Consider the following 25,656-nt stretch of genomic DNA (forward strand, 5'->3'; position numbering starts at 1 on the left):
TTAATACTTATTTGTATTTGTTTCGCTATAAAATGCTGTAAATTTACTTGCCATTTACTTACGTTGGCCAATCGAGTGCTACATTCTCACTGCCTTACTTGGCCTATACCTGTATATCTAGGTATACTGGTCTAGGTGTATCACAGTCTAGGTATTAGACTATTTGGGCCTTGTTACCCAAAGTGTGATATACTGAAGACCATCTACATCAAAAGCCTTTGAACCCCCAAATCATGGGGAGAGGTTGGAACTAGCGTTTTAAACAAGGGTTTCAAGCAAATTTTCTGCATCCGGAAGTCTGTGAACCACCGCTGTGATGACAGATGTGATCCTGGCTTATGTAAAAACACACACGGAAGTTGGACTCATACTGCATTTGTATGAAAAAAAGAGAAAAATTAGGCCAAGGGAGTTGAAACCTTTATTTTTTTCTCTCAAAGAAATTTTATCAATGACCAAACATGAGCCATGCCTCCTATTCCTGTGGAGCGAAGAGAAGAGGAAGGGAAAAAAAGGCATGGACAGATGGGGTGTCAATTAGTGAGGGATGAGACCAGCCGTCGCCCCGTCAAAAATACATTTTCTCCTTGGCTGTAAATTCTACAATGCAAGACCAGGCACTGGGATGTGGGCTGTCTCTTAATTAATTCTTTACAGAGCCAAATTAATCTTTTTCCTCTAAAATATGGAATGTGGACAAGAGGAAATGCAGGTTCTCCCACCTCCTATCTCCACCGCCTCCCCTCTTCAGAGACCAAAAGCTTGGCAACACGCAATTCCTGCTGCTCCCCACCCAGCTCCGCTGGCAGGTGAACTATTAGGACTCCTTTGACAGCTGCCACCTGTGCCCCCGAGGGGAATGTTGGCCCCTCTACTCTCCAATTCAAATGCCATTGTTCTGATGATATAGGCCACCTGAGAATCTTTTTCAGGAAGTCCAACAGGAAGGTGACTTTTTAAAACTGAAGTATCTTGAGGACACAGAGTAAATGTTTCTTCCTCCACATTCATTGCCACATGTTTCTCTCTCATATACACAAGTAATTCTCTTTCTTCTTAGAAAGAGGTAAGTGGCCTTGGAATCACTGCCCCTGGCAAGAGGCTGAGGATGCTGACAGCTCCACAAAATCAATCTACAGGATGTTTACACAAGGACATCCAAACTACGACTCATTTGTTCAGCCCAAGTAGCCAACCTGGAGACTGGCACAATACCCCGAGTTTGCCCTGGAATTCCTGGATTCATAGCCATTAGGCAGGCAACAACCCATATTAACCCCATGTCTGCCAAAGATAAATGCAAGCGGATGGGTGGGAAAGGTGAGGCTACCAAGGGCACTGGGTTCTCCAGTTAAGAACAGGTGGGCGAAAGTAAAGCTTGGGCTCATCTTCTATCACAGGTGAAAAGAGCTTCACGGGTTTTTATAAGACTTATGCCACAATCTAAAAATGATTCATTCTGCAAGGGATAAAATAGTTCTTGCTTTATAAAAATAGTACCACGATTTTTTAAAAAATGCACTTCTATCAAAGGAACCACGTTTCAACACCGCAAAAAAGGTGTTCTACTTAAAACAGAACATGATACACCACCCACATCCATCCCTTCTTTCCCCGTTCCCCTCCCAACCAGAGTCACGCCACTCCCAGGACACTGTTCTGGGTGGCACAGATGCCAGGGCCACCTACGGCCAGGAGACTTAGGGGGGCCCTGCATGGTCAAGAAAAACCAGGACTGAAAAGTAAAGGGTCAGCTGTCTTCATCCAGGATCTCTGGATGCTCCTTCCAGAAAGCATCCCCGATGACGTCACAGTGTAAGGGCGCTGGCTTCATCCTGGTCCGGGTCACCACCTTCTGTTCTCCTTCCACTTCTGCTGGCAGCTTAACTTCTTTTGTCATGACTTCATCCACCTACATGTGTAATTAAAATGTTGACACTGTTAAGTAGAGAGTGGGTTTGGGAGAGAAATGGGAAATGTGGGGGTAGCTGGCTTTTTTACTTTATATACTTCTGACATACTATTTTTCACGCATACAGATACACACACATGTATCTCACCGTACATGAATTTCTTTACAACTAAAAATACTTTAAAAGTCATGTTGCTATATCCTGAAAGGAGATCTTAAGAACAAAGGAGGGATTTCATGCTCCTTGTTGGCAATAATCATAGAATTAAAGACATTTCTGGGGGAGGGAAGTATAGCTCAGTGGTAGAATGTGTGCTTGGTATGCACAAGGTCCTCAGTTCAATCCCCAGGGCCTCTGTTAAGGGGAGAAAAAAAAAGATATTTCTGCTCTCCCATCTGCATTAAGAAGTATCCAAGACTGTGCCAAAGAACAAATATGTTTAAAAATTACTAATAAAAGAGCTGAAGTTGCCAGTGGGATACCTAGCTCTCAGGGTACCCCTTAATACTTGAAAACATTCATCTCAGAAGAAACTACTTTAGACAGAAGGAAATAAATTTACAGACATTATTATGCCCAGGAGCTGGCAGAGAGAAAATACTGGTAGAATTAAAAATTTAGGTCAACGCATAGGCTTATTACAGAGTATTACGTATGAATGTCTGGGGAATCTCTCGAACATTCTGCAAGGGACAGAACCCTCATAAACGACATCAGTGCCTCAGATTACAATTCTCACAGGATGGATGGACCATTTAATGGAATTATCCAGTGTGGGAGAAAGTATTTTTTAAATGTTCTCTGAATGCAAAAATCCTCACAGCTGCACTGTACCTGTTTCAAGGGGTTTGATTAGATGTGGGGAGAGCTTATGACACAGAAAAATAAGTGTCCTAATTTCTAAAATTCTGTGATTCTACTTACAGAAGGGGAGAGCTGAGGTCACAAAGTTCACTGACAAACAGACAAAGCAAGCATCCAAAATACTAATCTAGAGCGTCTCGTTTTAGAAAGGGTCTAATTCATGCCAGCAACTGGAGTCACATCAGCAAACAGGCAGCAGGCAAGACAGAGCCTGGGACGGGCACAGGCTGCTTCTGACCCCCATCGCCTTCGTACATAGCAGCATTACCTTCTGCCACAGCAACACAGTCCCCTTCCTATACATCACGGGCTCGTTATTGTAGTTGATGTTGAATTCAGAAAATAAAATCTCATTCTTGTCTGCTGTGACAGTTCCCTGAAGAAAGGAAAACAGACAGAAAGAGCTTTGTAGGTCTTCCCTCCCCCTTGACCCCATCTATCCATCCCAGTCTCTATTGAAAGTTCCACAAACAGATCAAGAGGTGGAAGCATTTTATCGAACGCTGCATAGATATTAATTAATTTTCATTTTAAGAGCAGTTCAAATCTTACTTAAATGTCAAAATTCCTAAAATTCTCCTAAAATCACTGGCTTTACAAGTCACCACTGTGACGGGGTGAGAGGAACGAACAGGAAGAGTATCGATTCTGTACGAGATACTTCACGCCTATCTTCTTCTTTGACCCTCACAACCATCTCCATTTTGGAGATGAGAGTTATGAAGCTCAGAAAGAGAATATAAATTGCCCAAGACTGAATGTGCTCTTATTCTTACAAGAATCAAAATCTAAACTCGGCATTCCCAAACTGGCCAGGTCCATCAGCCTTCCTGCTATTGCTATATATACGTCTTCACCATTATTGTTAACAATGACGACCATTTACTGAGTCATTATAATGTACCAGGCACTGTATTAGGAGCTGTTACAACACATCATCTCATTTCAGATCCGTTATCCTACAAGTACCATGGTCATCTAATAACAAAAGCCAGTATTTATTAAGTCCCTGCAGTGTGCTTTGTACTCGCCTATGTGTTTTACATTCATCATGCCATTTAATTCTCACCATAAACCTGTGAGGTAGGAACTATTATTTTCCACATTTTACCTATAAAGAACTGAGGCAAAGAGGATAAAATTAAATGGAAGTATCTGAGAACAATTATTTGACCCCCAGAGCCTGAACACCTAGTGATACATAGGGGTCAAAAACCTAAGAAATGCCAGGCTTACAGCAGGGAATGGGACTGAAGAGGCCAGGTGGGACTGCCAAAACAGAAGAGTTCGTGCCCTAGATAAAGAGGGCAGCCGATACCCAGGTCCAGGCAAGCATTACCACGTGGGAGTCCACAGCCAGTGTCATTGATTCCACTTTTCAGCTAAGGACACTGAAACTCAGGGAGAAGTAGTAGCTTATCCACAGTCACAAAGCAAGCAAGCAGCAGAGCTGCTTCAGGTGTGATCTTAAATCCTTTTGAAACAAAGCTACAAAAATTTGGAGCTTAAAAGGAAGGCAAGATATCATGGGGGAGTGTACAATAAACTGTCCCCAGTTAAGTATTAATGCAGTAAGACCCTTATACCTGTAATCTCCTTTGGGCTTGTACTGGTGTTAGTCCAGACTGCTGTACAAGTGCCCAGAAAACTGTATTATAAAGGTTATTGATGTGACCTGTAAGGAAAACAGAATAGCACTGTGTACGTATACAGAATCTGTTCAATATTCACCCTTCGAAGAGTCCTGGAGCCCTGCCTGTCTCCTCTTTAAAGAGACTTTAGAGACATTTAGTTACTTGCCCAAAGCCATATACACTGAACATGAAGGGAAGTGGTCAAGCAGAAAAAAACCTTATTTCTTAACAGTTTTATCCTGTCATTTCAGTTGTGCTTTACACAAATCTGTTATATTGTGCATTAAGCCAAGGAATACTTTCAAAGTTACTTGATTTATATTATTCCCATCTCTTTCCCAGTTCTTTTGGCAAAATCAAGACACACCAAAGGGGTCTCACAAACATTTCATCATAGTCATGTATACAAGGGCCATGACACGCACTGAGGCCAGCACAAACACACATGTGTAAAGCAAAGCAGGTGACCCCAGAGGAATAGGAGGGAATGGTACAGACCCTGACACACTGGCTCCTGGGTTCATGTATTATGTGTCTATAAAGGCCACAGTCACTGCACAGGTTCTGTCCAATACTCAGTGGGAATAGACCTAGGATTGACCTAGGTCTTCTGATTTTTCAAAAAAAAGCTGGATATAGGGAGTATTTACTTAAAATCTCCCAATTTTTCAAGTATTTGCAACTAATTAAAAAAACTTGAAGTACTGCATTCCAAACAAAATACACATGAGCCAAAACAGTATAAGACCACCACCTCTAATACATGGAATTAGCAGTTTAATTACATCTGTTAATTTGGTTTCACTTACAATCTGCTTGCCGCCAGCTGAGGTAGTCCTTTAACGTCTGGTTAGTAGGATACACCACGACTCTTCCATCAAAGCCGGGGGGATACAGAAGGGGCTGGTCCCCAAAGTAATTCCGCCAATAAAAGACATAGCTGGAGGCGAACTGTGAGACCACGAGAGTCATGAACTTACTTGCAAAAGGCACGTTGGGTGGAGCAAGAAAAGAGAAAATACATGACATTAACTCAACACCATGACAGGGTCTGTGAGTGTAACGGAGAGATTACACGAAGTGTCCAGCAAACCAAGAGATAAGATGCATTGGGCCAAGAAAAACTCTTAATATTTCAGTTATACAACTGAAATGCAGCTTGTCTCTCCTTTTAGTCCTATGAGTAATCTACTAATACCAAACTTTTCTCTGTAGGGTGTGATGTGAACTTATGGTTAAAGAAGGTTTTTCTCCCCCCAGTCTTGGAAGGAGGGAAGCCATTGTTTTAAAAACTTACCAGTTCACTATATGACTTGTTTCCTGGGAGTTTCAATATACTGCCAAAGCAAATATCAGATCTATTTTGTACTGTGATTCTCCTTAAATTAAAGTTTAGTCTCTGTATCTAGTCTTAATGTTCAATGCCAGATCAATCTAGAAGCTAAGGTGATGAGGAGTAGAGGGAAAGAATCAGATAAAGAGGCATACAGAAGGCCCAGATATCAGATGGAAGTACAACAGTCTACCATATTATATACATACATCCTGCAGTTGCAAATACTGCAGTCTTTAAGTCTGTGATTAAGATAAGCAGAAACCAAATGCTGGTAGGAAATATTCTGAAGCAGATACACCACAGAATTTTACCTGGCTCTTCTTTTAAACCAGTTACTTTTCCGCTTGAACACAAAGCTGTACTCATCACTCTGTCCATATGCAATCACAATATCCTCCAGTTCTTGCATTACAGTTTGGGCACACTTGGTCATTAGGTGCAGAGCACGGCTGTCATTAGGTTTTGCGAAGTTGTGCTTCTCAGCAAACCTTCGTAGGGGAAAAAGAAGAGGGAAAAAGGACATGGATGGAAGAGAGTTGGTCATTAACACCACAGATCAAAGGGAGTGTTAAAAGAGGAAGACACTGCAGAAGTGCTGAGTTCAGAAATTCCACTAGCCACAACCTGATCCCTTTTGTTAAGTACTCAAGTTTTTTCTTGCTCTGACCAACTGAGAAAAAGGGAGATAAATGCTGTTTTCATTCTCCATGCTGTGAAGTGGGGACAAAGTGTCTTTACTTCATAGGATTGTCCTGAAGATAATCAGGGAGACAACAAATACAACTATGCCCAGCTCCTTGGAAGTGTTCAATACATGTTAATTACAAGAATCATTATTAAAGTAGCACTTTTTAAAATTTATTTACTTTTTTCATGGAGGTACTGGGGATTGAACCCAGGACCTCGTGCTTGCTAGGCATGCGCTCTACCACTGAGCTATACCCTCCCCCTCTAAAGTAGCACTTTTTAAGAATTAAATGCCCATCTTTTTGTTAACACCTTTTTTCCCCTGGCTCTTTCCCCCTCCTGAATCTAGTCCACGCAGCCTGATAGTGATAACGAAACAAAAACATACTATACAGTGCTGCTCACAGCAAGGCCTAAACAGGCCGCTGAACAGCCATTCCTCAAATACCCAACAAAATAGTTTGGCAATTGGCTGAAGAGCTGAAATAATGCGCCCAAAAGTGACATCTTCTACCAGAGCCTTGTTAACGGGCACCTCAGGTCTGCTCCTCACCAGGTGGGCACCCCGTTTCATTTAACTACCCTGACCAGCTCAGGTTCGAACAGTGTAGCCAGCACGAAGGGTGATGCTCAATACCGCGCGCTCATTGGCTGCCGCGTTACCCCGGTAACCATGAACTGTGACCGGAGCTGTTGGATTTCCGCAAAGTGCTGGTGCGCCACGGAGCCCCGACCCGAGGTCGCTCACCGATGGAAATTCCTGCCATCCAGCCGCACCACCACCCAACAGTGGGCCAGGCAGGTATCGTCAGCCTCGAAGTTCCGCACGTATTCGAACTTGCTCTTTGCCATGGTCGCTCCCAATTTCAGAAACCGTCTCAGAATGACGGAAGTGGTGGCCAAGCTATCGCGAACCTTCAGTTTGCAAGCGGCCCTCATTTCCCCCACGGAAAGGAAAGGACAAAGAAGCCCCGCCCCCCGGAAGTTCCTGTGTCTTTTTTCAAGACCGCTCTAGCCGTAGTGGAGGCCAGTATTTCTCTCGCCTCTCCTTGTAGTTCCTAATCGACTTTCGGGGTTGAAAGGAGAGTTCCATTCTTTGCACTACCCGTGGCTGCTCGCCTTTCTCCTAACGTCCTGCAACAAATCACTTTCACTAAGCCTAAAAAAATCCTTTCTGGCCAAGTTTGAAGGTTTAATTGTGTGTTTTTTTTTCCTTTCTAAATTACATGCGTTAATTTGTTGTAGAAAATGTGGAATATACCGAAAAAATGTAATTAAGAAAATTAACACTTTTGAGTCTCCCCTATCCCCGTGGAAGCATTGTTCCCTCCAGTGTCTTTTTGTATATATATGTTTACACAGGGAACACACAAGATTGGAATCAGACACCTATGCAGTTTTTATATTTTTTCCATTTACCTTGTTTATTTTCCAATGTCATTAAATATTCCAAAGCATGACTTCAAAAAAAAATTAAAAAAAAAAAAAACCTCTTATTCCAGCATACAGAGTACTAAATGAACTTACTCAAATTTTTCACAATTAAATAAAGACCCAGTGTTTGCTTTCTTGTTGCTTGGTAGATAATAGTAACAACAAAACCCTAATATTTGTGTGATGTATGATTTATAAAGCTCTTTTGAATTCATTACCTATTTACATTCTTTTTTAACCCTGGAGAAAATATTATTCAAACAATATAGAAGGATATATGATGAAAAATAAATCTCTCACTGACTCTTAACTCCCTATTTTAGGTGATCACTGTTACCAGTTTCTTGTATGTCCATCCAGAGAGAGATACATATGTTTTGTTTCTGGGCAAATTATGCTCTGAGACTGAGATTGTGTTTGCCAATATTTTACTTACTACAGGTCACTGTGGGAATTATAATAATTTCACAAGCCAGTAGCATACAGGATATATCTCCCAATAAGCCAATAAAGAAATAACATACTCTAAACAAGAGACAGATTAATTACACTATTGTTCCAGGCAAAGGGAGATAACAGATAAAGACCCTCTTCAGTTGAGGTGTATCTTTCCTATGAGGTTGGTTCTGGGGAGAGTCATCCTAGCCAACTGTGAGCTGATGTCCAGCTGCCAGTAAACGAAGTGAAAAGTCCCCTGTTGCTAGAGCACAAGACCTGGTGTTGACCAGCCAGATGACCTCTGCAGGGTACCTGCACAGCTTTCCCCACTGCCAGTAAAAGAGTTGCCTTTACCCAGCAGAAGCTAATGCCCCAAGGGTCTTTAGAGAGCTGTTTGGTCAGCAAAGGGTCATCTTGCCCAGATGGAAACTCTCAGATTGTCCTCACAAACTCTGGGTCTTTTGTCTAAATGTGTCCTCGCCATGGCTGCTTCTTAGTCTGTATTTAATTGATAAGCCCCCAGTGGGGCCCCTCAGCAGCTGACCTTCTGACTGCTTATCAATGACAACAGATGAGGTGATGACATCCTGATACAACGTACTTCATTCTTAAAGCAAAACTTTACTTCAAAAAACAACTTTTTTTTTGTCTTTGCCATTAACAAGTTGATGAAAACTTACATTTAAGTCATAAACAAGTAGATGTGAAATTGTATCAAACCACCTGGAGGTTTCTGGAGCAGTCTAACCCAGTAGAAGAGAGGCAGCAATTATGTGATGTACCTGAGGACAGGACGGGGATACCTCACTGCAGTCCCCCGCAGCCTTTGGGGCCTAGAAAAGGTCATCATCATTATCAGTCCCATAAGAAGGAGCTCAGAGGTTGGGGATTGGTAGGAACTGGGAATTGCCTCTGAGGCCACTGGGCAAGTAATTCACCCCTCCTAGACAGGATTTGGAGATAGAGCTAGAAGGGCCAAAGGGAGCTATGGCTGCTCCTCTTCAGGAGATTCTTGGAGGATTGGGATGGTGCTAAAAATGGCCCTAGGCACCATGCCAACCCAGGAAGAGAGGACTTCCCACCACCAGGCCAATTACACAGAAGGCCTCTGACTTGCCTACACTTCAGCCTAGCCCTCAGTGGAAATTAAGCCTTGAAAAGAGGGGAGTGATGAAGAGAATCTTACAACGAGACTGTGCCTCTCACCTCCATTCCTGGTTGTTGGAGTGGGAGCAGAGTGCAAGAGCAGACCCTGGGCCTCCCACTCCAAGCCCCTTCAAGCAATAGGCCTGCCCTGTACTGGGCCTTGGTGGGGAGGGGACACTTTTCACAAAACGACAAAGACTGTATAATTCTGGAAATTCAATGAGGTGCGTAGAGTAGTCAAATTCAAGAGACAAAGTAGAATGATGGCTGAAAGGGGACGGGGACAGTGGGAAAAGGGGAGTTGTTAACGGGTATAGAATTTCGATTTTCTAAGATGAAAACAGTTCTGGAGGTTGGTTGCACAACAACGTGAATGTACTTAACACTACTGAACTGTACACTTAATAATGGTTAAAATGGGGGTGAAGGTATAGCTCAGTGGTAGAGTGCCTGCCTAGCATGCACAAGATCCTGGGTTCAATCCCTAGTACTTCCATTAAATAATTAAGTAAAATAAATAAACTTGATTACTCCCCCACACACAAATGGTTAAAATGGTAAATTTCATGTTACGTGTTTTTTTTTTACCAAAATTAAAGTACAAGAAAAATTCTGCACACAACAGATATGTATGATCTAACTGGACACTGACCTTTATTTTTCTTTTAATTCTATTACTGAGAAGATCATTTAGTCACTGGGGTTGGCAGAAAGAAAAGTCGCCTTTGGTACGGAAGTCATATTTCACTTTGTCTTCCCTGATGCTGACTCATTTCATTTGTACTAAGAACTGCATTATGTAAATGAAACTCAGGGTGGAGGCGGGTAAAAAGAAGGAATAATTTGTCTCTAAAGTCTTCTTCCCCATTCTGAACCACTGTAATCAAATTTCTGGCTAGGAGTCATGTATATGATTCCAGGAATGAACTGCCTAGTTCTGTTATGATTTTGAGGCAGACAGAAGCATTAGCACATACCAGGATATACATGAGTTTAAAATTTAGAACTATTGCTCTAGAATAAATGAATGATTACAGGCCTTGCAGTTGCTACATGTGTTCTGCATTTTTGAGACATGGCTTGCATAAGTCAGAGTGAATAGATTTAGTTTCTAAATACTCACTGATTGTATATTCCAGAAGTCATGGGGATGTGGTCACTGGAGGGCTTGGAAAAAAATACTAGGGGAAAAGAAAGGGGAAATTACATGTATGTTTCCTAGTCCACCTGATCTCGTTCCACTTAATTGCATGAATTTACTCTTTCACTGAACAAATATTTCTTAATTTCCTACTATGTGCCACGCACACTGCGGTGCAACAGCAAACCATACAGCCGTGGTGCCTGCACAGTGGGGTTCATGGCCAGTTGAGGAAGACAGACACTAAACGAGAGTTTCACAAGTAACTGTTGAACTAGAACTGTGTTAAGTATTATGAAACAGGTTGGAGGCCCTGTCCTGATTGGGGGGCTGGGGATAGTCCATAAAGTTTCCTCTGAGAAAGTAGTATTTAAATTGAGACCTGAATGATGAGGTCAAAAGACAGCTTGTGCCATATGTTCTTGAAACTGTTGAATTTTTATGTTGAATGATTATTTTGCCAAAACATTTTGCCTCTATAAAGTTTTGGAAAAGTACCCAGAGTAATGTGAGTCCATATCATGGATCAGCCAATTAATAAACACCTACTGGGAACCTTCGGTGTGTAAGGGCACTGGGCAACACACTGACTTGAGAAAATATAATAAATAATAATTATACCTTCCAGACGTAAGAAACTCAGAATTTCCAAACTATATTCTTTTTTTATTAGCTCATTTTCCCCTTTCAATGAGTGCGGGGAGGCCGAACAATAACCCTTTCCATTTTATAAGAAAGGAAACAAACTCTGTGGGAGCTGGTTAAGGGACTGCCCAATATCCCATGTCTTCCACAGCTAGGGTTGGAACTCAGTTCTTCTGATGCCAAGTCCGCTCTGCCACCTTGCCTTTCTATGGGTTTTAAAGAAATGAAGTACATAGCTGTTGTTTTGCCTGCCCAGCATCCCTCTTACTGTCTTTTGGCAAAGATACCCCAGCTGTCCTTTTCCTACTCTCAGACCATTTAATTCATGTGGGGATAACCCATCTCACCTCTGCTCCAGGGTGAGCACCTGACCAAAGCCACTGTGGTGTCTCAGTGTGGACTAGAAAAATGCACCCTCCAGCAGATAATGTTGTGCACCAGGCAAAGGCTTGGCAAGGATACCTCACGCTGGATATCAGCCCCTGCTTGTCCCCTTGGCAATGAATAAACTGCACAAATACTTGTGGTGGCCTCACCGGTAACTGAGCGCTGGCTAGTCAGGGTCCAAGCCAAGCCAATGGGACAGTCTGGTACAGTCTACAATGACTGAGGAACTCTGTTCCTATTAGACCTACTATACAGGTGGCCACGTAGCCTCAAGAGGGAAGAGCCACCTCACCTCCCGTGAATTAGGTCAACACAAAGCAAAAAAAAAAAAAAGAAAATCTGAGAGATGAGAAAAAAATTTCTGATGATACTGAACATCATGCCTGGAGCTAGTGCTACACCTATACTCTTAAAAGTTTCAGGAGAGCAGGGACCTTGCTTAATATTTTTCAAAGCTGTTTCCCTGTGGCATAGAACACATGGGAAGCAATCAATAAATGCTTATTGAGAGAGTAAGCCATTAAGTTCCTTTTTTGTATATGAAATCAGGTTCTTAGATGCCATATGACATTATTTGTATGAGGAATCTAAAAAATAATAACAATAATGAGGACACAAATGAACTACTTTTATTTATAACTTAGATGATTGATTTCTTGAATATGTGTAAGGACATTTGACTGTCCTTTAATGATTGGATTACCACATTCTGTTGATTCTTATTTTGTGGTTGGCTTTATTCCTTTGATAACTATGTAAGATTAAAAAGCTAAAGCTCTAATCTGTTCTTAGAAACAATAATTAGTACATATATGTAAACTAAAAAAAGTGCAGTATACTGTATATATGTATTTATATGCAATATAATGTGTATGTGCAGTCAAACTGTAATAATTCTACCTAATAAAACTGAAAAAGGAAAATAAATAAATAAATAAGTACATAAATACATAAATAAATAAAAACTGAGAGAAAAAAAAAAGAAATCAGGACTTTAGAAGTCTCAATTCATCAGGGTATAAATAAATAATAACATTTTTTTCCCAACAGCTACTCTCTCATGTTGTCCTTTCTTTCTGGTTAGCAATTCCCTTAAAGAACCTTGGCTAGATCTCATATTTTCTCAGTTACTAAAATGGGTAAGTGTTAGTATTCAAATGTTGTTCAAAAGCATGGTGCTCCCCCAGTGCAGGCAACTCTCCTGCTTTGTCCTACTCCCCTGTCAACTCAGGATGGGGAAGTGGTGATACAGTAGATCTGGATCACGTGAATTAATCTGCAGATATTAAACCATCATTGTATCCCTGGGGTAAATCCCACCTGATCATGATCGTTTTAATACACTGTTGAATTCAGTTGGCTAATCTTTTGTTGAGGATTTTTGCATCGATGTTCATCAGTGATATTGGCCTGTTTCTTTTTTCGTGGTATATTTGTCTAGTTTTGGTATCAGGGTGATGCTGGCCTCCTAGGATGAGTTTGGAAGCATTTCTCTTTTTTTATTGAAATATAGTCCGTTTAAAATGTGTCAATTTCTGGTGTACAGCATAACGTCATAACATACACATACATACATTCATCGGCATATTCTTTTCATTATAGGTTACTATAAGATACTGAATATAGTTCTCTGTGCTATACAGAAGAAACTTGTTTATCTGTTTTATATATAGTAGTTAGTATTTGCAAATTTCCAGCTCCTTACTCATCCCTTTCTACCCGCTTTCCTCCTGGTAAGCAAGTTTGTTTACTATGTCTGTGAGTCTGTTTTAGTTTACTATACATCTGCCTTTACCAATGAGATTTTTTCCACAATTTTCCTATGTCTGGTTGTGGTCTTTTCTTTTCCACTTAGAGAAGTCCCCCTAACATTTCTGGTAAAGCCAGTTTTGTGGTGCTGAAAGCTGACACTTTTAGCTTTTACTTGTCAGTAAAACTCTTCACCTCTCCTTCAAATCTGAAGATTTGCCTTGCTGGGTAGAGTATTCATAGTTGTAGACTTTTTCCTTTCAGCACATCGAATGTATAGTGCCATCCTCTTCTGGCTTGCAGAGTTTCTGATGAAAAGTCATCTGAGTGTCTTACGGGAGTTCCTTTGTACATAACTAGTTGCTTTTCTCTTCTGCTTTTAAGATTCTCTCTTTATTTTTAATTTTTGTCATTTTAATTATAATGTGTCTTCGTGTGGACCTCTCTGGGTTCATTTTGTTTGGTACTCTGTGTTTTCTGGACTTGGATGTCTGTTCCTTTCCCAGGTTAGGATAGTTTTCAGCTATTTTTTTTTTCTTTAAATAAGTTCTCTGCCCATTTCTCACTCTCTTCTCCTTCTGGGACCCATACAATGCAAATGTTAGTACATCTGATGTTCTCTCGAAGGCCTCTTAAACTATCCTCATTTTAAAAAATTCTTTTCTCTGTCCAGCTTGGGTGATTTTCACTACTGTCTTCCAGTTTGCAGATTCATTCCTCTGTACCATCTAAACTACTGTTGATTCCTTCTAGTGTATTTTTTGCTTCAGTTATTATATTCCTCAGCTTTGTTTGGTTCTTCTTTATTATTTCCTAACTCTTTGTTAAGTGTCTCATTGTTTTCATCTATTCTTCTCCTGAGTTCACTGAGCATCTGTATGATCATTAACTTGAACTCTTTATTGGGTAGATTGCTTTTCTGGACTTTGCTTAGTTCTTTTACTGGGCTTTTATCTTGTTTCTTTGATTGGAACATACTCCTCTGTCTCCTCATTTGCCTAATTCTCTGTGTTTATTTCTATGTTTTAGGTAAGTTGGTTATGTATTCTGATCTTAGAGAAGTAACCCTATGTAGGAGACATCCGATGGGGCCCAGCAGCACACTCCTCTCTGGTCACTAGAACTATATGCTCTAGGGGTACGTCCGCTATGTGGGCTGCACAGGCCCTTCTCGTGGTGGAGCTGGCCCCTGGCCTGGCTGGCTTACAGGCCCTGCCTCATGAGGTGCCTGCTGATCTACTGATGAGCAGGGCCAGATCCTGGGGTGGCCAGCTGTGGGGCACTGAGGGCCCAGAGCTGGTGCTGGCCTGCTGGTGGGCAGGTAAACCTCTGGTGCTAATAAACTAGAATGAGGACTCCAAAATGGTGCTTTCTAGCACCAGTGACCTTGTAGCAGAATGAGCTCCCCACAGCTACCAGTGGCTGTGTTCCCAGGGAGAGTCTCAGTTGCCTCCTGCCCCTTTGGGAGGCTCTCCAAGTTCAGCAAGTGGGTCTGACCCAGGTTCCTTTCAAATTACTGCCTCTGCACTGGGACTCAGAGCATGTGAGATTTTGCATGCACTCTCTAAAAGGGGTGTTTCTGTATACAAGCCCTGCTGTCTTCAAAGCCAGACATTCTGGGGGTTATCTTCCTGGTATAAAACCTCTGGGCTGGGGAGACTGATGTGGGGCTCAGAACTCTTGCTCCTGGGGGAAGAACCTCTGTAATTTTGATTTTCCCTCATTTTTTGGTTACCTGCCTGGGGGTGTGGATCCTCACTGTACAATGTCTCCATTCCTCCTATCTGTCTCATTGTAGTTCCTTCTTTATATCTTTAGTTGAGGAAAATCTTTTCTGCTGGTCCTAAGGTCATTCTCATAGACATTTTCTCTGTAAACAGTTGTAATTTTGGTGCACCCATGGGAGAGAATGAGCACGGGTTCTTCCTACTCTGGCCATCTTAGCCACATCTCCCCGTGCTTGACTTTTATTACTGGTTCTGACTAGATGGGGAACATAAGTGGTTCCTTGAACACTAATACACAGAATTCCTTCTCTAAATATTTCCGGCATAATTTTCCTCTGTTTCCAAGAAGAAACATCTAATTGGGAAGAGAATTCAAGGGATTTAAGAGACTGAATCACATCACATCACTGACTCTGCATGAATTTACACCATTTAAGGAAATCTTTTCTCTCTGTGATATTTGGCTTTTGAAGATCACTGCTTGAGAACACATTCTTTGTCAGACTCTCAGAAACTACTACCTCCTTGGATTTGACTCATCGTAGATACAATCTGGAAGTTACCCTCTTCTTTAAATTACTATATTTAAAAGTACAGTCCTGTGATTATAGAATTTCAGGACAAGTAACTGCAATCTAAATCAGAATCTAAGCCAAGTAACTCTCTCTATATAAATATAACCAAAATATCTTCACTCTCTAACTATATTTAGGCTTTGTTTTACATGTCTGAAGATGAACATCATCTTTTCCATTCCACACTGAATTTTGGCCCAACTTATCTTCATTTTCCCAGCTAACCAGTTTGAAATTTAAGAATCATTGTTGGTTCTTCCCTATTCTTCTCTAATAACAATGGTTAACAGGTTTAGTGTTAATTTGGTATGAAATTCTGTATTGAGCCCTTTATATAGAATATTTAATATCCTCCCAATAGTTCTTTTAGGAATATACTATTATTATTTCTATTTCATAGCTGAGGAAAGAGCCTTATATAGACTAAGTGACTTGCCCAAGGTCACATAGCTAGTATATGGTATAGCCAGGATAGGAAGCCAGAAATGCAATGCCAGAACTTATGCTCTTATTCACGTTTTCTACACTGCCTCCTTGCTTTATAGATTTACCTGTTCATTAATTTATTAATTATCAAAACAATTCTTAAGCAACCATTCTAAATCAGAGACGATAGAAGGTGCTAGGAATTGATGAAGACAAAGTCCCTATTCTAACAATTTAGGGAGGAAAATATGTTAACAAAAAATTAAAACATATTACAAGTGTTTAATAAATGTTATTTTCATTCCCCTTTCTATCAATTTGGATGCTTTTGGCTGAAAATAACTGGGAAATTAACTAACAAAAGCTTAATATGGGAAATTTACTTAAATCACATAGAAAAGCCTGTGGTTTGGCAGTTCCAGAGCCCATGCAGTGTCTCAGTGATGTCGTCAAGGAATGGAACACTTTTAATTCTCCTGCTTCACTACTCACACCATATCAGAGAGATCTCTCCTCGTGTTCACAAAATGGCGGCTATGGTACCAGACATAATGTCCTCACTCTGTAACATCTAAAGTAGAAAGGAAGGAACTGAATAGAAAAGAGCTTTCTTTGGATATCTGCTCTTTTATTAGGGAAAGAAATTCCCGCCCCCAGAAGCATCCAACAGACGGCTCCTTATGCCTCAGTGGGAAGAACTTAGGTCACATGCCTACCTCTACATCAATCTCTGACTAAGGAAAACAGTACTTGGCACAGTGCCTTCTAAACAAAAGCAGGATACAGTTGCAAGGAAAAAGGTGGAGGGTAGGCAAGGAATAGTATTTGCCATACCCCTCTTCCAATATGACTGACAAAATAGAAGTATATAGAAGGAGCTGTGAAAGCATTTATTAGGTAAAGAAATGTTTCACTCTGGCTAGAACTAGAGATAGCTTTTTAAGAAATGGTACATTTAATCTGAGTCTTGAAGGGTAGATAGGAGTTTATAAGGTAAAGGACAAATATTTCAGAGCAGTAGAGATAATGGACCTTAAAGAATATTTAGTACAAACTCCATTCAATATGCGCATCTCCTTCACAGTATTTTCCAAGTCTGCCTCATTCCTGTCTATGACCTATGCCTTCAGCCAAGTCAAAGTCAACAGTGATTATATATAGTAGGAGGTCCAAGATAACATAAATGCCACATTTTTGCCAGCTGACCAAATGCTTTTTAATCAAAATAGAATAATATAGGACATAGTAAGTACACTGTAAGGGACCTTAAATATTTGTTTCTTTCCCAGCTCCTCTTCTCTTATTTCACATCTTTCCCATTTATTGACTATCTTACACTCTTATTTTAGGGAACACCAAGATTGAAAAGCTAGAACTTACTTTGATTCTTTTGATAGCAATGAAATAGAAACTACAGGGCACCATGTGATAGAGACCAAAGAGCTCCACTTGCTCTTATTCAGTATTAAAACTGTATCAGTTATACTTCGCTATACAACAATAAAACAACAATAAACATTAATTATCTCACGCAGTTTCTCTACATCAGGAATTCAGGAGTAGATTAGCTGGGTGCTTTTGGCTTAGGGCCTTTCATGAGGTTGTAATTAAGATGTCAGCTGGGTGTGTAGTCATCTGAAGACTTGAATGGGGCTAGAGGATCTGTTTCAAATATGATTCACTTACATGACATTGGCAGCAAGCTTTAGTGCTCTCCATGTGACCTCTTCATAGGGCTACATGGTACACAGAAGCAGGATAAAATAGCAGAGAAAACGTGGATCATTAAATGGTGTTAGGATAACTAGATTACTATATTAAATAAAGTTGGAGCTCTATTTTACATCACATATAAAGGAGAATCTCATATAGATTAATGGCCTAAATATTAAAGGTAAAATTATAGTACTAACAGAAGAAAATATAAGAGAACTTCACTGAGAAACTGGGGATGGAAAAAATATTTCTTAAACAAGATCCTAAAAGCACAAAATATGAGGTGAAAAAAGGACAAATGCAACTGTATTAAATTAAGGATTTCTGTTCAACAGAGGATATCAAGAGACAAATGAACAGATGAATTACAGACAAAAAGAGGATATTTGCTATGTTTGAATATCTGTAATAAACAAGAGACTCCTGCACATTAACAAGGGAAAAGTGGGGAAACACAATAATAAAATGGTAGGTGACTTGAATATGCATATCACTGATGGGGAAAGCTGAAAGACTAATACGTTTATGAAAAGATGCTCACTTATCTAAAGATCAGAGAAATGCAAATCAAAACAACAATTGGATACTTCTATACCCCGATAAGACTGCAAAATTTATTGAGTAAAACCAAGTGTTAGTAAGGAAGTGGGAAAAAGGAAATCCTTACATACTACTGTTAGGAGTTTGAAGTGAAAAACAACCTGTTAGGAAGTGAAGCACTGTATGTGCATACCTAGGACCCAGCAACCCCACTCCTGTGTGTATCTGCAGAGAAGCTGCAGTACAGGTTTATGGGAGCATGCCCACGACAACACTGCTTACAATAGGAGCTCACTGGAGGCACCCTAGGAGTCCATCATTAGAGGATTCAAGAAATGAAAAGTGCTTGATACTATGAATGCAGAACTCAGGAGCTCAGAACAAGACATACCTATTTGACATGGGTAGATTTTTTTTTTTAATTGTGCTTTAAAAGGGCAGAAAGTAGATCAGAGGTTTCGAGGACTTGGAAAAATATTCTGGAATGAGACAGTGCTAATTATTGCACAATGTTGTAACCATACTAAAACCCAGTAAATTGCATACTTAAAAAAAACACTAAAAAAAAATCAGTGAACACATCAACTGTAGAAAATACAGATAAGCAAAAAGAAATTTTGTAAAAGTATGTGAAGTAAAAAAAAATGAGTATATCTCAGATGATACATATAAATTAAAGAACAAATACATGTATACACTAAACATTGTATATCACTAAATGATAATCAAGGACTCATAAAATACATTAAAGTGGGTCCCTGGGCTATGGAAGTGAGGGAGAGTAGAACTGGAATGGGAATGGAAATGGTAAATGAAGAAGTGTCATAAAAAAATTAAATGACAGGACATAACATAACAGAAAACAAAACTAGAATGGGGACTGCAATAGGCAGAATAATAGCCCCTCCAAAAATGTCCACGTACTAATCCTAGGAACGAGTGAGTATGATACCTTACATGCTGGCACATTCTAGAGGCTCAGTAAATATCTGTTGAACGAATCAATCAGTCAAATCAGTCAGTGAATGGAAACTCTCCTCTAGGCCTTAGTCAGTAGATGGTAGCAGTCATAGAAAAGAACCAATCCCAGAATTTTCTGTTATACATTCTCTACTGAGAAAATAAAAGGGAATGTATTAGTTTCTAAGGGCTGCTGTAACAAAGTATCACAAACTGGGTGGCTTAAAATAACAGAAATTTATTCTCTCAAAATTCTGGAGACTAGCACTTTAAAATCAAGGAATAGGCAGATTGATTCCTTATGGAGGCTCTGAGGGAAAATATGTTCAATGCCTCTTCCAGCTATTGATGGCTCTCAGTAATCCTTGGCATTTCTTGGCTTATAAATGCATCCCTCCAATCTCTGCTTCCATCTTTACATCACCTTCTCTGTGTATCTCTGTGTTCTCTCCTCATCTAATACTAGTCACTGGGTTTAAGGTTCACCCAAATCTCAATCCTTAGGTAATTATATTTCCAAAGACCCTATTTCCAAATAAAGTTACACTGTAAAGTTCTAAAAATGAATTTTTGGAATACTGCTCAACATACTACACTACAGGGAATCTGATGGAAAAGATCACTGGCAGATAGATTTCCAACATTAAGTAAATAAATAAATAATATCTCCTCATGCCTTAGATAAATTGTCAAGAAACCAACTACTAAAATTAATATCTTATGTTACTTGAAAATATTATTGATGCACTTCCATGAGAGATGAGTGAAAAGAGCAAGAGTCTGTCAGATCTATCAGCAAATCAAAATATAGCGTTCTGGGAATAGAAACTTACTATGAGTGGGGTTCACATATTGGTAAAAACTTCAAAGAAGATATTATGAATATGTTCAATGAATTAAGGAAAAGTATGATAATAACAAACAAATAGGAAATATTAATAGAAGTAATTAAAGTATGAAATTCTAGATTTAAAAAGTGTTACAATTGAAATGAAAATTTCACTAGGTAGCTCAAAAGTAGAATTGAGATGGTAGAAGAAAGAATAAGCAAGCTTGAATATAGATCAATAGAAATCATCCAATCCAAAGAACAGAGATGAAAAGGACTGAATAAAAATGAACAAAGCATTAGAGACTTGCAGGATAATGGTAAGGGTCCCCACATGTGTTAATGGGAGTCCCTATAGGAGAGGAGAAAGTGAATGGGTAGAAAAAATACATGAAGAAATAATAGCTGAAACCTTTCCAAATATGATTTAAGACGAAACAAAGTATATCAATCCAAGTATCTCAGCAAACCCCATGTGAGATAAATATAAGGAGAACTACACCTATACTCATCATAGTCAAACTCCTGAAGACAAAAAACAAAGAGAAGACTGTGAAAGCTGCAAAAGAAAAATGACTCATTATGCAGAGAGGAAACAAAAGTATAACTACTGGCTGACTTCTCCTCAGAAACAAGAGGGTGGTGGAATGACATATTCAAGGTACTAAAAGAAAAAAGAAAACCAGGTCAACCATGAATTCTATATCCAATTAAACTAGCCTTTAAAGATGAAGATGAAATAAAGATAATTGCAGATAAACAACTGAGAGAAGTTGTGAGCAGACTTGCTTTCCAAGAAATCCTAAAGGAAATGACACTTGACAATAACTTGGATCTGTAGGAAAGAAAGAAGAACATGGGGAATAGTAAATGTGTGGGTAAATATAAGAGAGAAAAATTATATAGTCTTTTAATTGCTTTGAAAAACACAAGTTTTAAAAAAAGTAAATATATTACTCAATTTTTTCATTTATTACATAAATAGCCTCAAAATATATGATAATAAGAGCATAAGGGAAGGAGGAGGAGATGGAGTTCTACTGGTGAAATGATGCTATATTTTATCAGAATTTAGTCAGCATTTTGGTCAACTAATCTTCGACAAAGGAGGCAAGAATATACAATGGAATAAAGACAGTCTCTTCAGCAAGTGGTGTTGGGAAAACTGGACAGCAGCATGTAAAGCAATGAAGCTAGATCACTCCCCAAAATAAACTCAAAATGGATCAAAGACTTAAACATAAGACAAGATACAATAAACCTCCTAGAAGAAAATATAGGCAAAACATTCTCTGATATACATCTCAAAAATGTTCTCCTAGGGCAGTTTACCCAAGCAATAGAAATAAAAGCAAGAATAAGCAAATAGGACCTAATTGAACTTACAAGCTTCTGCACAGCAAAGGAAACCATAAGTAAAACAAAACAACAACCTACGGAATGGGAGAAAATTTTTGCAAATAAAACCAACAAAGGCTTGATCTCCAGAATATATAAGCAGCTCATACGACATAATGAAAAAAAAAAAAAAACCAAACAACCCAATCCAAAAATGGGCAGAAGACCTAAACAAGCAATTCTCCAAGGAGGAAATACAAATGATCAACAGGCACATGAAAAAATTCTCAATATCACTAATCATCAGAGAAATGCAAATCAAAACTACAATGAGGTATCACCTCACACCAGTCAGAATGGCCATCATTCAAAAGTCCACAAATGACAAACGCTGGAGAGGCTGTGGAGAAAAGGGAACCCTCCTTCACTGCTGGTGGGAATGCAGTTTGGTGCAGCCACTCTGGAAAACAGTACGGAGATTCCTCAAAAGACTAGGAATAGACTTACCATGTGACCCAGTAATCCCGCTCCTGGGCATATATCTAAAAGGAATCCTACTTCAAAATGACACCTGCACCCCAATGTTCATAGAAGCACTATTTACAATAGCCAAGACATGGAAACAGCCTAAATGTCCATCAACAGATGACTGGATAAAGAAGAAGTGGTATATTTATAAAATAGAATACTATTCAGCCATAAAAATCGACAAAACGCCATTTGCAGCAACATGGATGTTCCTGGAGAATGTCATTCTAAGTGAAGTAAGGAGAAAGAGAAAGAAAAATACCATATGAGATCACTCATATGTGGAATCTAAAAAAAAAAAAAGAACATAAATACAAAACAGAAACAGACTCATAGACATAGAATCAAACATGTGGTTGCCAAGGTGAGGGAGGTGGGAAGGGATAGACTGGGAGTTCAAAATTTGTAGATACTGACAGGTATATGTAGAATAGATAAACAAGATTATACAGTATAGCACAGGGAAATAAACACAAGATTTTGTGGTAGCTCAGAGGAGAAAAAATGTGACAATGAATACGTATGTTCATGTATAACTGAAAAATTATGCTCTACACTGGAATTTGACACAACATTGTAAAATGACTATAACTCAATAAAAAATGTTTAAAAAATAAAAATTAAAAAAGGCAGCAAAAAAAAAAAAAGAATTCAGTCAGCATTAACCTATAGAAGCAGTATAGGAGAAACAAAAAACAAAAAGCACATTGAAAACAAATTCCAAAATAACAGGCACAATTCTAAGCATATCAATAATTACATTAAATTGTAGTGGACTAAAAACTCCAATAACTAGAACAATCAAATGGGTTTAAAAAGCATATTCTATTTATGGGAGAAATACTTTATATTTAAAATACAATACATCAAAAGTAATCGGATGGGAAAGGGTATGCTAAGCAAACTAACAATAAGAAAGCTGGAAAGCCTATACTAAAATAGATTTTAATACAAGAAATACCACTAGAGATAGAGAGATTTCACGACAAAAGGGTAAATTAATCAAAAATACAACAATTACAAACATACTTGTACCTAACAAGGGATCCCAAAACATATGAGGCAAAAATTGACAAAATCAAAAGAGAAATAGACCATTCAGTAATTATAGCTGAATATTTCAATGTCTCTCTCAATAACTGATAATACTAATAGATAATATGACAAAAAGCAAATCAGAAAGGATATAGAATACTTGAATACTATTAAACAACTAGAACACTCTACCCAACAATAGCAGAATACATATTCTTCTCAAGTACTCACGAAACATTCTCTAGAATAGACCATGTGCAAGGTAACAGAGTAAGTCACAATACATTTATAAGGACTGAAATCATACAAAGAATGTTCTTTGACCACAGTAGCATTAAGTTAGCAATCAATAATAGAAGGAAATCTGGAACATCGCCACATAGTTGGAAATTAACAACATGCTTTTAAATAACTCTTAAGTGAAAAAAGAAATTAGAAAATATCTTCTACTGAATGAACATAAAATCATGACACAGCAATATTAATAAAAAGCAGGCAAAGCAGTGCATAAAGGGAAATTTGTAGCTTTAAATGCTTATATTAGAAAGGAAAGAAGATTTAAAAATCAATAACCTAAAAAATCAATTAAATAAGCTTTCACCTTAAGAAATTAGAAAAAGAAGAACAAATCAAACCTAAACTAAGCAGGACAAAGGAAATAATAAAAACTATAGCAGAAATTTAAAAATTAAAAAAACCCAGCAAAACAAAAGAAAAACTTAGTGAAACTGATTATTGAGTCTTGAAAAGATTAATGAAATCAATAAAATTTTAGTGAAATGACCAAGAAAAAAAAAAAGAAAGAAAGAAAGAAAGAAAGAAAGAAAAGATAGAGATTACCAGAATTAGGAATGAAAAAGGAAAACTTCTGAACCCTACAGAAATTTAAAAGATCATAAAGGAATATTATAAACAACCTTATACCAACAATTTGACAACTTAGTTGAAATGGGCAAATTCATAGACAGAAATTATCAAACTAACTCAAGAAGACATATAAAACCTGAATAGACCTATGTCAAGTAAAGACATCAAATTATTTGAGTTACTTAAAAATCTTCCTACAAAGGAAAGTCCAGGCCCAGACGATGAAATCTATCAACATTTAAGAAATTGATAACACCAATCTAATACAAATCCTTCCAAAACTAGAATCGAATGGAACACTTTCCAGCTTGTTTTGCCCTGATACCAAAAATTTCAAAGATGTCACAAAGAAACTGCAGACCAATACCCATCATGACTATAAATGCTAACATTCTTAAAAGAAAAGCAATTGGATCCAGTAATGTATAAAAAAGATAATACATTATGACCAAGTGTTGTATGTCTAACATCTGAATATCAATTAATGTAACATACATAGTATCACTAGAGTAAAGCAAGGGTCAGCAAACCACAGCCCACAGACCAAATTTGGCATCCCTTTAATTTTTGTAAATTAAATTTCATTGGAACACAATCATGCCCACTCATTTACACATTTTCTATAATTGTTTGCATGCTATAATAGTACGATTGATGGGTTGCAACAGAGATCATATAGCTCACAAGACCAAAAATATTTACTATATGGCCCTTTCTGGAAAATGTTGTTGACCCTTGGAATAAAGAACATGATAATCTCAGCCGATGTAGAAAAAGCTTTGATAAAATGTCAATACTTATAGTATATCAGAAATCAAATCATTTGCAACTACATAGATTTAAAATGAAAAAATTTAGATGTGAATTTAAAAAAAAGAAAAAGCATCTGATAAAATTCAACAAACATTTATGATAAAGCTCTCAAGAAACCAAGAATAGGAAGAAACTTTTTAAATTTGATTAAAAGCAGCTACATAAAACCTACAACTAACATCCTGCTTAAAGATAAAAGATAAAAGACACCGTTTTCCCTCTAACAATGGATACAAAGCAAGGATGTTCATGCTCACGACTTCTATTCCACATTGGACTTGAGCTTCTAGCCAGTGAAATAAGGCAATGCATATAAAATCAATATATAACCAACTAGAAATGAAATTATGAAAACAATTGCATTTATAACAGCATCAAAATAAAGTATTTACAATAAATGTAACAAGTGCAGAACTCTATGCTGAAAATTATACAACACTGTCAAGAAAAACTGAAGACCAAAATAAATGGAGATATATCCCATATCTGTAAATTGAAGACACTATTGCTTAGATGTCTATTTTTCTAAAATTGATCTACAGATTCAAAGCAATTCTTATCCAAATACCTTTTTTGGTGAAATCTGATAAGCTAAAATTTAGTATAAAATTTGTATAAAATCCAAAGGACCAACACCTGCCAACATGATTTTGAAAAAGAACTAAGTTTAAAGACTTAAATGACCTAATCCTCAAATTTACTACAAAGATATCATAATTAAGACAATGTGGCATTGGCATAAACATAGACATTGATCAAAGGAACAGAACAGAATTTAGAAAAAGAGCCATGCATATATTGTCAATTAATTTTCAACAAAAATACTAAGGTAATTCAATGGGAAAACAATAGTCTTCTCAACAGATGTTACTTAAACAACTGTATGGTGGGAGGTAAGGATCTATATTCCTCCTCCACATAAAAATTA

At 38.3% G+C, this 25,656-nt stretch overlaps 1 protein-coding gene and 1 non-coding gene across 6 annotated transcripts in view; both read right to left on the reverse strand.

Annotated features, from left to right (window-relative positions):
• Positions 1 to 404: 404 nt before the first annotated feature.
• The window catches only part of THG1L (tRNA-histidine guanylyltransferase 1 like), a 28,494-nt gene continuing 3,242 nt past the window's right edge, over positions 405 to 25,656 (reverse strand). The window contains exons 2-8 of one of the 5 annotated variants that reach the window (XM_072953865.1): positions 17,789 to 17,838; positions 10,576 to 10,633; positions 6,059 to 6,235; positions 5,221 to 5,390; positions 4,364 to 4,452; positions 3,046 to 3,153; positions 405 to 1,912 (exon numbers count right to left, since the gene is read on the reverse strand). In XM_072953865.1, coding sequence (XP_072809966.1) covers positions 1,751 to 1,912; positions 3,046 to 3,153; positions 4,364 to 4,452; positions 5,221 to 5,390; positions 6,059 to 6,235; positions 10,576 to 10,633; positions 17,789 to 17,795 — 771 coding nt within the window. In that variant the 5' untranslated portion in view covers positions 17,796 to 17,838 and the 3' untranslated portion in view covers positions 405 to 1,750. Of the gene's footprint in view, positions 1,913 to 3,045; positions 3,154 to 4,363; positions 4,453 to 5,220; positions 5,391 to 6,058; positions 6,236 to 7,182; positions 7,494 to 10,575; positions 10,634 to 17,788; positions 17,839 to 25,656 lie in introns of those variants that run through there. The other 4 variants (XM_072953872.1, XM_072953886.1, XM_006211894.3 and 1 more) reach the window with 4 other exon arrangements.
• On the reverse strand, positions 6,622 to 6,694 carry TRNAA-AGC (transfer RNA alanine (anticodon AGC)). Its single transcript has one exon. It is a non-coding gene; the product is annotated as a tRNA-Ala (tRNA).

Source organism: Vicugna pacos, chromosome 3 (genome assembly GCF_048564905.1).
Source record: "Vicugna pacos chromosome 3, VicPac4, whole genome shotgun sequence".
NCBI classification, from domain to species: Eukaryota; Metazoa; Chordata; class Mammalia; order Artiodactyla; family Camelidae; genus Vicugna; species Vicugna pacos.